Genomic DNA, 13013 nt, shown 5'->3' with positions numbered 1-13013 from the left:
GTAACAACAACCTATGAATAACATGACTAAACTTCCATAAGTAATTGAGATACATCCTAGTGTGTGTGTGTGTGTGTGTGTGTGTGTGTGTGTGTGTGTGTGTGTGTGTGTGTGTGTGTGTGTGTGTGTGTGTGTGTGTGTGTGTGTGTGTGTGTGTGTGTGTGTGTGTACGTAGACTCACCTGTTCCTCCCTGAATACGATCCTGTTGAAGAAGAACTGCAGGTATTCGTTTGCATAATTAATGCAAAGCTGCTCGAAGCTGTTGAAGGCCAGATCCTGTTGTTCCCACAGACACACACACCCCCACACACACACACACAAACACATACACACAAACACATACACTTGAGTACTTCTGCTGTGCAACACAAGCCAGTGACAGACAGCTAGTAAGACTGTGTGCGTTTTGTTGTACCTCAAATCCGTAAATGTCCAGGATGGAGATGGAGAGGGAGTGTTGGCGGGGATACACCTGAGCGTTGATCCTCTCTGTTAACCAATGGAAGAGCAGCGAGTACAGGATCTTGGCAACAGCATCTCTGGGGAGCAAAGACGTGTGTGTGAAAGACGGATAACAACAGAGTGGGGCAGGAATATTGTATGGGGGAGAAAAATGCACCATTATCTATTAATTTAGTGCGAGAAATAAATAATTGGAAGTTATAGGAAACAACAATTGGAATGTAAGAGCTAACAAACATAACTCACAGGTTTTGAAGATGGGGAAAGTATCTTTGTGGCAACCTTTCATGCAGTGTGTATTGCAGATACTGTATACAGCAGCTGTCTCACCTGGCATCAACAGCACTTTCCACAGTCAGCGGGGTGTAGATCTTGTCCCTCATCGTCTCCTGTGAAGAAAGACAGAAGAGTTACACATTTAACGGAGTTTAGTTTTTTACAAGCTACTGGGTTTTTTCACTCATGTTTTAAGGTAATGCTGATCAAATGAGTAATATTAATGCTGTGATTTGTTACATGGGAAACACTAAACTACCAATTAATTGGATTGAGTGTCTTTGTAACAGTGGTGGTGGTTAAGGAGAATAATGTGATGGGAGCTTGGCAATTAAATTCCTGCAAAATAAAAATACTTTTATGACTTGTAACAAATTCCCAAGCACTACAATGGTGTGACTTGCTTGAAGTGAATATACAGTATCTGCACTCTCCTTGTTGTTCGGAGTTTGATTTGCTTTGTTTTTTGCACTTATTGTAAGTCACTTTGGATAAAAGCGCCAGCCAGATGAATGTAATGTAAAAGATAAGTGAGAATAAAAGAAGTGAAGGAGATTACAACAGAGTTTAAGCTTATTGACTTTTAGAAACTGCTTTTTTTTGGTCAAACCTTTTGGAATCCTTCTTTATATAATCATACTGTTAATAATAACTGCTTCTTGGAAACCACCTGCCTGAAGCAAAGACGTACAACTGGGGACATATTTTATCATTTTTGTATTATTCATTATTTTATCTTCTAAAGATTTTTGGATGTGAAGGCCATCTCTACCACTGGATACAAAATTTGAAGCAAGACACATATTCCTGACAAAGAGCTGTTCCTGAAAAGTCTATCTGCTCCTGACCGGTAACAGACGACAGGACACAAAGACAATGAGTGTAAGCCTTTCAAATAAATACAAAATGCAGTTTTGGAGAAGAAAAGCAAGAATCTGCTCAAAAAGGGCTATGATGTAAAATGTTCCATCCCTCAAGCTGTTACGATGGTGTTCTGCTGAGTGCGGCTATTTATAAAAGATACATACCGTCCAATATACAGACTGCAAACAAAACATGCTTCAATGCTTCCACTGCCAGAAGGGCGACTCTACGAAATAACATAGCGTCCACAGTGTATGTGTTTCTTCCTGCACGCTGCTGTGTGTGAACAGGAGGGTTTTCTGTGCTTGTGCGAGTGTGTGTGGACATGTGTGTTGTGAGTATAAGCCATAATGAATGCTCACATGTTAGTCATATCTGAAGTTACATAGTGAGTCATGGAAAGTGTTTGAAATCTGTCATAAAGTGATTCTGTTACCACCCAGAAACAGAATCAGGCGGCTCTACGTGATTTCATTTGAGGATTGTCTTTCAAAACATGATGAATTAATGATCACACAGGGTCAGAGGTGAGAAGGAAGACACTTCCCAGGTAAAGGGTAGAAAGAAAAACCAGTGTCATGCAAGGTAGATCTGACCGAGGTGTCAGGGAAGATGACACGGCAGCTGGGACTATTTATTTTTAGAAAATCAGGGTGAAAATGATCTCATGAAATGTTGTATAATTCATCACTTTGGGGATACTGGTACCTTTTTAGCGGCATATTCGTGTCGTTCTCTACATTTTTTGTGAGTGCTTTGTTTAGGGCAAACTGTGATGAATGCTGTGCCCATAAAGCAGGAAACACAACTTCTGCACTTGGAGGAAATACCAATTTGGAGGAAAATGTGTTCAAAGAAAACTGCTCATCAATCAAAAACGTTCATAAAACCAGAGAGAAAACCGCTTCACCAGCGAGCAAGTACGTCAGGGTTCAAGCGTCTGATTAAATAACTAAGAACAAAAGGTCTGACTGAGTCAGATTGGCTTGAATCAGTGTTTTAAAGTTCAAAATACAAGCAAGTCAGTCCCAGTTTGCCTCATCATTTTGTGTGAATAGTACATTGATATAAAGCTTTTAATATCACCACATGTGTGTAAGCAAGAGAGGGACACCGACTCATTAGCAGGCTTTGAAGTGAAGGAAGGATTTTAATATTCATGCACATAAAGTAGATTTCGATACTGACTGTGACTTTGTATGTGATGGCTTTCTGCAGTCCCTCTGGAGAGATCTGCAGCAGCTCGGCCACCACTCTGATCTCCTGAGCGCTCACCACTGACGCCACCTCCTGGCCATCGGCCTGACGTGCAGCACAGGAAGAGAAAGAACGTCAACAACAGAGCACTTCGTCTTATTATCATCCAAATCAAGCTACAAATCTCCACAGCGCTTTTTGATTCTTTTCCATTTTTTTGTACTTGGAAGGAAAATGTAATAAATAAATCAAAATTTATGTGATTAATTATGTGAGTGTTGGGGGAGTTGTCGATGTGTTTTAAGTAATAATAATAATAATACAAAATAATAATAATAATAATAATAATAATAATAATAATAATAATAATAATAATAATAATACAAATAATAATAATACAAAATAATAATAATACAACATAATAATAATAATACAAAATAATAATAATAATAATAATAATAATAATACAAATAATAATAATACAAACTAATAATAATAATAATAATAATACAAAATAATAATAATAATAATAATACAAAATAATAATAATAATAATACAAAATAATAATAATAATAATAATAATACAAAATAATAATAATAATAATAATAATACAAATAATAATAATAATACAAAATAATAATAATAATAATAATACAAAATAATAATAATAATAATACAAATAATAATAATAATAATAATAATAATAATTGGAGACAGTTAAACATAAATAAATAAAAACGTATTTTAAAAAATACTTTTGGTTGATGGGCTGATAAGTCGTAGTCAGTGTTGTGGGAAGTTGTGGAGGTTTTTAATATTATTTATAGTAATATAATAGCCAATAAAAATACAAGTTGAAATTGTCAGGTTGAAACGTAATAACAATACAAAAGGAAAGATAAAGAAACATTCCTATTTTTATTGAGTGTAGTTCCTGTTTAGCTCATTGTAATAACCCTGAACATCATCTGCATGGCAAAAAATATACTAAAAATAAATGCTTTGTAAGACAGTGGTATTTGTACTGCTTCCAAATAAGAAATTGCTAAAAAAAAAAAGGAAATAGCCAAACAACTAATAAATAAAGACCACTTTGGAAACACTACCTCATGTCTCTGGAAGTAGACGTTGCCGAGGTGCAGGATGGAAGAAAGAACTCTAAAGATGGCCGACTGGTCGTCAGGGGTGAAGTGAAGGATCTCCATGGCAGCGAGCAGACGCAGGAAGTCCTCTGCATCATTCTTTCCTGTTATCCCACAATCCCCCCCCTTGAAGGACAGAAAGACAGTTAAAGCAACATACTTCATATATGTAACCCCAGTATCTCCACATGACCAGATTGTGTCCTCCACCTGGTTGAGGTAATAGTAGGTCTCAGCCTCCTGCAGATAGAAAGCCTGCCTCTGCTGCGAGGGAAGACCTGCCAGCATCTCGTAGAAGATATGATAGTTCCTCTCATCTTTGGCCTGAAGGGAAAACACAGATGTAATACTTTCATAGACAGAAAATGAAAAGATATGGTTGGTCTATTTGTCGGTTTTGACTGTGTGTGTCACCTGGAAGACGATACGGGACTTTTCCAGAAGATATTGAGAGGTTATGGCACCACTGATCACACCACTGGACAGTGAGAGACACAGAGGGAGAAAACATGTAAATAACCTTCCTAATATTTAGAAAATGATTTGGCAATATTGTAAGAGATGATCAAGCCTATAAAGCTATTTATTTTCATTTGAGAGAAAGACAGGGATAGAGAGAAACAGCACAGAGAGGAGAAGAAACACGAAAAGGAGAGAAATTACAATATTAAACTTTACTGATATACAACGCAAAACATTTTCGGGTGATTTCATACTCACTCCTCCAGAAAGATCTCTATGTATTTCCCGAAGCGACTTGAATTATCGTTCCGTACAGTTTTGGCATTTCCAAAAGATTCCAGCAGAGGAGCAGCCTCAAGAATCTGCCAAACATTTAAACAAACAGTCAATGGACAATGTTTGTTTTTTTTTAGCTTGGTGACAAAAGGACAGTGTACCACCATAATGCTTACATCATACACATGCTCGACAAACTTTTAAAAAATCAACTTCAACAAAAACTTCAACATCTCTAATGAATATTGTCACACACCACAGCAAAACACAGCAACCTGCTGTTATGGTCATACACTGTTCTTGGAAGATGCTTTGTAAAAATGTAAAATCATGCAGGGAAACCCACTACCTCAATCTGAACCCAAGAAGAGCCGGCAGAGAAACAAAGACATGGAAAAGAAGACGCATTAGTCATCTTGTGTGAGTGCGTGTGTGTCTGCCTGTCTGTGTGCGCAGTTCAAGCAGTTGTGCGTACCTGATGCGGAAGATTGCATTTGTGATGCATTGCTGCTAGATAGCGAAGGACCAGTTTGGTGGCTTCTGTTTTCCCAGACCCGCTCTCTCCACTGAAACAGTCAAAAGTCAAATAAAGTAGTTCACTTAAACTAATCAAAAACTAACAAAAAATGGGCTTTATGGAGTCCAATAACGGGTGAGGCATCATATGTTACCTGGATATCCACAGGTACATTAAGACACTTTTTTACACAGCTACAAGAGGGTACAGGGGCAGAAGTGTTCGAATGAATGTGTGTAGTCTGACTGATCTGTGCAAATTAGAATCTAAAGCCCTGATGATGTCTTTAAAATATCAGTTTACTATCTTTGCTGTGTATTGAGAAATCCATGGCGCTGTCCGTGGTGCTGAAGTGGTGCTTTTTCTCGCTTTTCTGTCAGTTCAGTCTTGCATCTATAACATTGTCTTCTTAACTATATAGCTTGGGGGTGAGCTAGTATATAGTATACATTTATGGACTGGATGGACTTTATAAAAAGTGTGATAATCCCTTTAATTTAAAGGTATCGTAGAGGAAAGTCCAGTTATTTTGAAGTCAAAGCAGAGGCTCATCAGTGTGAACATTATCTGCACTTTGGGCAGCACTACACCCAGCATTTATTAATCACTTAGAGAGTCCAGTATATGATACTTCTCACCTGCCTGCTGGAGCTTGAGAAGGGTTTGACTTAATTGACTAAGTGATGTGAGAGCCAACTAATCTTCATTAGGTACGGCCTCAATTCCACTTTTGCGCCAAACCACCTGAAACACAAACTGTGCTTCATCACTGCCAACAGTTTAGCGCTAAATACCACCATTATGTAAGCTTTGCCAACGGGGGGGGGTTGTGTGCGTGTTTGCGGGGGTGTATTTAGAGACTCCGACACTTTGACCACATTTCAGCATAAGGTTTCAACTCACAGGCAGGTTAAAACAGAGCCAATACTAGTCACTGGACCTCAGTAACCCCTTAAAATGCACTCAGTGACACACACAAACACAGGGTCCGCACACATGTACTCGGACACACACACCTCTGAAAGATAATCTGCTCCTGGCCCAGACCTGGCTGGGCTTTCCTTACAGGTGTCTCCTTCCGAATATGGCCAGAGTGTTCCAGTTGTGTGCGAGTGTGGGCTTTTTTGTGTTTAATATGATAGTTATGGCCATATCTCTGTGTGTGTATATATTGTTTTATACCAGATTTAGAAGTAAAATACCTCTGTTTGTGTGTGGAGAGCAGTTGTGACAAAGAGAGAGGTGCCTGTCTTAAGTTTACCTTCCAGAAAACCACAGACAGACACTCATGAATATACAAACACTTATCCAACTGGAGATGGAAACCTAACTGTCCAAGGAGCTTGATGGACACTGTGTGTATACCAGGGTATACTGCTGCTAAACCTGAAGGTTACTAATGATGTGCAAAAAGTCTATCTTGTTGCACTAAACACGATTATTTTGTTGAAACTGTTTTTCCACGTCTAAGTTAGGCTTGCAAATATGTATTAGGGTAATTGTGGGCAAAAAAAAAAAGAAATACCAGCCAGGAAAGTGGGTTAGTATTCAGAATATAATATTATAAAGTCACAAATCTGCATAAAAAACACTCAAAACATTAAAGCAATATATTCAGAACTCATTGTGGATTGTTAATCAATATTTTTGTCCTTGCAGTATGACTTAATAAAAAAATTCCAGTCTTTTCTCATTTATTTGTGATTTTTTTCCCTGTAATTTGTCACCAAGTTTTGTTATTCTCATGTAACACCTAACTCCGAAAAAGACCCAGATACACCAGGTGTAATGTTTGGTGATCAGTATGATTTAGCTAGATAAGCCATGACAAAATCTCCTAGTGGATGAAATTGGTGATGTCTGGTTTACAGGAACATGGAAAATGATTGAAAAAACTTGAGAAGATAATGAAGAGAGTCATCCTCTTACCTTATAATTATGACCTGGTTGTGTTTGGCATCCATCATTTTCGAATAAGCAGCATTTGCTATGGCAAACAAATGCCTGAAAGACAAAGAGTCAGAAAGAAATGAACCAGAACTCTGTAGAAATGTGTATATATCTGTTGTTTTGACAGTTAAATATACTATACAAAAGTAGACTAAAAATGTAACCTTCTGTTTGTTTGTTTTCAGTTTACTGTCTCCACAGGTTGACAGTAAAATGACTTACGGAGGGTTCTCTCCCAAAGCATGACCCTTGTACAGCAGCACCATGTCCGTCCCATAGATGTTGTACATCTTATAGGGGTTCACAGAAACCAGAATACTACCTATGTATGTCTGGAAAAAAGAAGTTATGAAAAGAAAGAGATGACACAAACAATTAAACAACTGATCAGGTTTCGTTACAATTCAGGAGTACAATGTCATGTTATGCAGGTAGTCGGATGTGTGTGCTGCTCAGATACTTGCATAAATAATCTCCCTCTCAAATCTTTTCCTCAGGTTCAGCAGAACAACCCCTTCATGCATCTCCCTAGACAGAAGCAGTAGAACAAACGCATTTAAGAATAACAAAGAACGTATGTTGAGTTACTCTACCATCAAAATTGTGGGCATTTCACACCACTGTATTCGTAGTAGCAATTTATCACTGGTGATCATTTTACTTACTCTAGCTGTGTCATATCCTCCACTCCATCTTCCTCTCGTTGCTCCCGGGCTGCCATGGTGGGCAGGCTTCTGATGGAGTACATCTAAAATACAGGTGTACATTCAGAAAAGACGAGAGCATACACATACCGCTGTGCACAAAAGGTTCATGTATTCATATATGCACACCCTCATATGGAAACATTTGAATAAAGGGAATGAAATTCTCTCCCCTACGTGTACAACTACTTATTATGGAATTCAGAACCCATGTTTGTCCCTCTTTTACCAAAAAATTTTCCTTATTACCTAATTTATTTAATTTGCCCAATACCTATTCTAATCATATATTCTGCTCTATTAAAAACAATCAATCAATAATTCACCTAAATATGTTTCCTTCCCTCTGAATTCCTCCCCTAACATTACACATTCAACAGCAAGATGTCATCAGAAAGTCTTAAAGTGAAGTGCCCAACATCAGCTATCGTGTGCACTTATATGTAGAGTCATGTATTCAAAAATGTTACCTTGTCATACCACTGCCCCTGTGGTTCCCCCTCCCTGCTGAGATTCCACTCCCCTTGTTCAAGACCAACTTGTTCCTGTCCCATCGGGCTGTGGGGATCCAGCAGCTCCCCGTCTCTATACATGGACCACTTATTGAGGTTCTGCACTGTCCCGTGAGGTAGAACCCTCTCTGCACCCCAAACATCCATATCTTGCCCCAAGCCTTCAACCCCGGGGCCCTGTGCCCAGTGCTGTTCAGGGCCGGACCCCTGGACCTGGGGTGACACTACAGCGTATGAGGGTAAGCGAAAAGAGGACCCTCGGAGGTTAGCATTCTGCAGGGCCCCAGAAAGATTAAGTGATCGTGGCTCTGGGGCACTGGGGGCACCAAGCCGTTTCATGATATTACCATCGGGGAGCCGGTAATTCGCCCCACGAAGGTTTGGGTTCTTTGATAAGGCGTTGGACAGGTCAAGTGTTCGAGGTGCAGCAGTAGGTTGAGGGCGGGTCATCAGAGATCCATCAGGCAAACGGTAGGTAGCAGATCGGATGTTCTTGTTACGTAGAGCATTAGAAAGGTCAAGGGAGCGTGATTCATTGGTATCAGCAGAACCAGGCTGCCTCAATAGTGATGTCTTTGGGAGTGCGTAGGAGGCACCTCGAACGTTGGTGTTTAACATAGCACCAGATAGGTTTGGGCCGGAGGGAGCTTGGGGTTGGTTCCTTGAAAACAATGCTGATCCATCTGGAAGCTGAAACTTTGCCTTGCGCAAGTTAGCATTCATCAGGGCGCTAGATAGCCCCGGTGATGAGAAAGCATTCTGCGTTTCCTCCACCGGATGGGTTAGAAGTGAACCATCTGGTAGTCGATAAGAGGCTTTACGAACACTAGAGTTCAGAAGAGCAGAAGAAAGCATAGAAGATGACGGGGTGGCAGGCTCTGGTGATGGCTCATTTCTTGAAACCAGTGTTCCATCAGGCAACCTATATGTGGCCTTACGTACATTAGAGTTGAGAAGAGCAGAAGAAAGCATAGAAGAGGACGGGCTGGCAGGCTCTGGTGATGGCTCATTTCTTGAAACCAGAGTTCCATCAGGCAGCCTATATGTGGCCTTACGTACATTGGGATTTAACAGTGCAGAGGAGAGCATAGGAGAGGAAGGGGAGGGTACAGTTGTGGGCTCAGTCCTTGTTACAAGAGTGCCATCAGGCAAACGATATGTGGCTTGCCGCAAACTGGGATTGAGCAAGGCAGAGGACAGCATAGACGACGAGAGGGGTGACGGACCTGGGGAAGGTACAGCAGGTTCAGTTCTGGTGACCAGTGAGCCATCAGGTAGTCGATAGGTGGCCTGACGCAGACTGGGGTTCTGCAGGGCATTGGAGAGCATAGAGGGGGACAGTCTCCCACCACCACCATCAGAGGTAACAGGAGGTACAACAGGACCCCGGGACATTGTCAAAGTGCCACTTGGAAGCCTTAACATGGATCCCTGGATTTGGGAGGTTCGCAATCCACCTGAGAGAAATGAAGAGGTACCCCCAATGGTTCCCTGTTGAGGTGTGGGGGGAGGAGGGGCAGGAGATACGGTAGAAAGGTGTTGCTGAAGGGGTGAAGCATATGATGCATTACGTAGTTGGGAGGTAAGCATACTGGAAGACAAGTACGGGGATAAGGGTACAGTTGGGGCCTGAGGGGCTCCTGCCTGAGAGGGTGAAAAGACCGGTGTATAGACATTTGCATTGCGTTGTAGTGGAGACGAGTAAGAGGCATTGCGTAAGTGGGAGTTCTGCATCAGAGCATTGGATAGGCCAATACTGGCATATGGACTCCCTTCCTGGCTCACCTGTACATCAGCCAACATCTCCACCTGGCTACCAGGAATGGGGGAAGGGCTTCTCTGTAAAGGTGTGGTGTAGCTGGCATTCTGCAGATAAGGGTTCTGCAGTGCACGCCCCAAATGAGGTGAGGAGGGTCTGGGTAAAGGAGAGGAGTAAGGAATGGAGGAAGGAAGAGATGGAGGATAGGGAGCACCTATGATCTGAGGGTTTGGTAAAGCATTTGTGAGCATTGGGGATGGTCCTGGCTCCATCATTGTGTAGTCATACTGGGTGATACCCTGAGATGGCTGGAAAATACCAGGAGCAAAACTGGGGTGAGGTGCTTGAGGTTGGAAACATGCTGGTCCTAGACTCTGGGGACTCATAGCCCTTTGGGGGTACGGGGAAGTTGGGCGAGACATATAGTGCATCGGAGAACCTGAACGGGAGGGGAGAGGAGATTGGCGATGCAGGGGGAGGGGAGAAGAAGGTCTACTCTGCAGCCTACGCACTGATGGCTGGGGAGAAAGAGGGCCACTCTGTTTTAAAGAAGGCTGTGGAGAAACAGGAGGCACTGGAGGAGGTCCTCTAAAAGACTGTCTAGATTGAAGAGAGGGCTGGTTTCTGGGCATCCGGACTAACGGCTGCCCTCTACCTACAGGTCTGTGGAAGCCTCCTTGGGGAGTACCGATTCGCTTTGACTCTCTTAATCCTGCAGGCCGGGAGCCTGCCCTAGCCAGCATGGGAGTTCCAGCTACACCCCCTATCTGTCCTGAGGAAGATGTTGGGCCACTATGGATAGAGGACCGAAAAGGAGCTACATGCTGAGTGACAGGGGGTCCATGTCTACTGCGTCTCTGTGAGTAGGGATTAGCTGGGGAGGGTTTCACGGCCCCCATTGGCACGTGATTTCGGCCTCCAGCACCACCTCTCAGCCTGCGAGTAGAGGACCGTGTCGGGAGAGGGCGATTAGTGATACGTGAGGGGGAAGGAGAGGGTGGGCGATAAGGGGAGGTTGGGCGAAAAGTTTGAGGGGGAGAGTGAGGTCTTTCAGGCATAGGTGGGCTTCGTCTTTGTGGGGATGGTAGGGGAGGGGAAGGGGATCGCCTCATCTTGGATGTTTGTTTTCTACCTTTGAACATTTGTGGTCTGGTAGATGGAAGAGGCACAGCATCAGGAGGAGGTTGCTGTCTGAAAGACAGTCTTGGAGAGGGTGGTGGGCTTGCTCTCTTTCTGAATGATCCTCGGGGTGAAGATAGGGGGCTAGAAAGGGGGGATTGGGGGCGGACAGTTGATGGAGCCCTGCGCAACCCAACTCCACCCCTTCCCCTCGACTGGGTTGGCTGGGCTCTAGCTGACATCCCTCTCCTCTGGTATGATGGGGAAGAGGGTGGGCTGGGAGGCCTTCGTCTTTGGGAAGTCCGCACTTGGCCTGCCATTGAGGCCTGGTGCGAAAGGCCTCTTCTGTGAAAGCGAGGGGAGAGATCTGCCTGGATGTTGGTTTGGAAGTCCAAATGATGTGGTGGGAGGTGGGGTGAAGGAGGTGCGATTGTCCTAACCGATCCTTGCCTGAGTGAGAACTGTGGGGATGGAAGGGGCCCCATTCGTCGCACTGGCCTAGGTGAGGCAACTGGTGAATGCATTGGTGAATGCATTAGTGGAGGCATCAGGGGCTGCATTTGTGCAACCATTGGTGACATTTGCCCCATCTGGAACATTTGTGGGTCTTGGGGGAGAGAAGTTTGGTACACGTGGGAGGCAAATTGTTGCGGCAGGGGTGATGGAACCATGTGACTGAGAGGAGGGTAAGTAGGCTGGGGGAAAGAGAAGTGTTCCTGTTGAATGGTCATCGCTGTAGGTGAGGGAGCTTGTCTTTGAAGAATGGGGGTTTGTTGTTGGTTCATCAAGATGGGGTAATGGGGCTGTGGAGGGGGGTATGTGGGAAGCTCATATTGTATATCTGACATCATTTCTAGATTGTTGAGGTCAAGAGCTGGGGGGTGAGGGTGGTACATTGTGGAGGAAGGATGGGAATGAAGAGGAGGTGGTGGCAGGGTTTCCACCTCTAGTCTTTCTTTTCCAAACAGCTTAACCTGGGGCCTCGGGACCCTGAACTGCTCTGCTGTAACTGGCTCAGGAAGCGGGTATGACAGCTGCTCTTGTCCATACAGCTGTCCTGTGTCAGCTGGATCCAACCCAGCATCCATATAGAACGTATGTTGATAGGGGTTGTATATAGCAGCAGGGTCTGTGTATGCCAGCATTGGGTCATTATACAGACCTGAAACAACCTCATAACCAGCACTCATCATGCCATAAGGGTCCGTCATACCATAGTTATAACCTATATTTTGGTCGAGGTAGTCTCCGTACAGCTCGGTTTCATTTGGGTCATAGAAACCGTCCATGGCATTACCATAGTAACCATACGGCTCTGGCTCCACTGCATACAGAAGTCCATCTTCACCATAGTAATACTCAATCCCTTCATCGCCATAGTAATCTTCATACTCGTCATCATAATAGCCATAAGGGTAATCCACGTCTTCCTCATAGTACATCTCATCATCATAATAGAAGTTGCCCTCATCATCATAGTAACCATATTCATCTTCCCACTCATCATCGTCATAGTAATCCTCCCCATAAGGGTCATATGGGTCATAGGTCATTGGTTGTTCCAGGTAACCTCTAGGTCTTTCCCTGTCATAGTAATCTTCCTCATATCCATATTCATCGTCATCATACTCATACGCCTCATTATACTGATTGGTCTCTCTCCCTCTAGTGTCCCTGTTTGCAAAAGACAGACTCTTCTGTCCTCGTCTTCCTGCCTGACCCCCCAACCGACCTTGGCCCTTAGCAGTGAGGTACCTCCCCGTCAACCAG

The 13013-nt window shown here is 43.1% G+C and overlaps 1 protein-coding gene across 1 annotated transcript in view; it reads right to left on the bottom strand.

Annotated features, from left to right (window-relative positions):
• The window catches only part of myo15aa (myosin XVAa), a 29439-nt gene extending 21542 nt beyond the window's left edge, over positions 1 to 7897 (bottom strand). Inside the window, exons 1-14 of the mRNA XM_063904119.1 lie at positions 7815 to 7897; positions 7614 to 7677; positions 7372 to 7481; positions 7129 to 7203; positions 5158 to 5248; positions 5032 to 5037; positions 4665 to 4768; positions 4359 to 4422; positions 4155 to 4268; positions 3909 to 4070; positions 2792 to 2905; positions 794 to 852; positions 417 to 540; positions 182 to 277 (exon numbers count right to left, since the gene is read on the bottom strand). Coding sequence (XP_063760189.1) covers positions 182 to 277; positions 417 to 540; positions 794 to 852; positions 2792 to 2905; positions 3909 to 4070; positions 4155 to 4268; positions 4359 to 4422; positions 4665 to 4768; positions 5032 to 5037; positions 5158 to 5248; positions 7129 to 7203; positions 7372 to 7481; positions 7614 to 7677; positions 7815 to 7897 — 1266 coding nt within the window. The remainder of the gene's footprint in view (positions 1 to 181; positions 278 to 416; positions 541 to 793; positions 853 to 2791; positions 2906 to 3908; positions 4071 to 4154; positions 4269 to 4358; positions 4423 to 4664; positions 4769 to 5031; positions 5038 to 5157; positions 5249 to 7128; positions 7204 to 7371; positions 7482 to 7613; positions 7678 to 7814) is intronic.
• Between the last annotated feature and the right edge of the window lie 5116 nt (positions 7898 to 13013).

This window comes from Eleginops maclovinus, chromosome 16, assembly GCF_036324505.1.
Source record: "Eleginops maclovinus isolate JMC-PN-2008 ecotype Puerto Natales chromosome 16, JC_Emac_rtc_rv5, whole genome shotgun sequence".
NCBI lineage: Eukaryota > Metazoa > Chordata > Actinopteri > Perciformes > Eleginopidae > Eleginops > Eleginops maclovinus.
The sequence above is the reverse complement of the archived record's forward strand: the minus strand, read 5'-3'. Positions and strand labels throughout refer to the sequence as shown.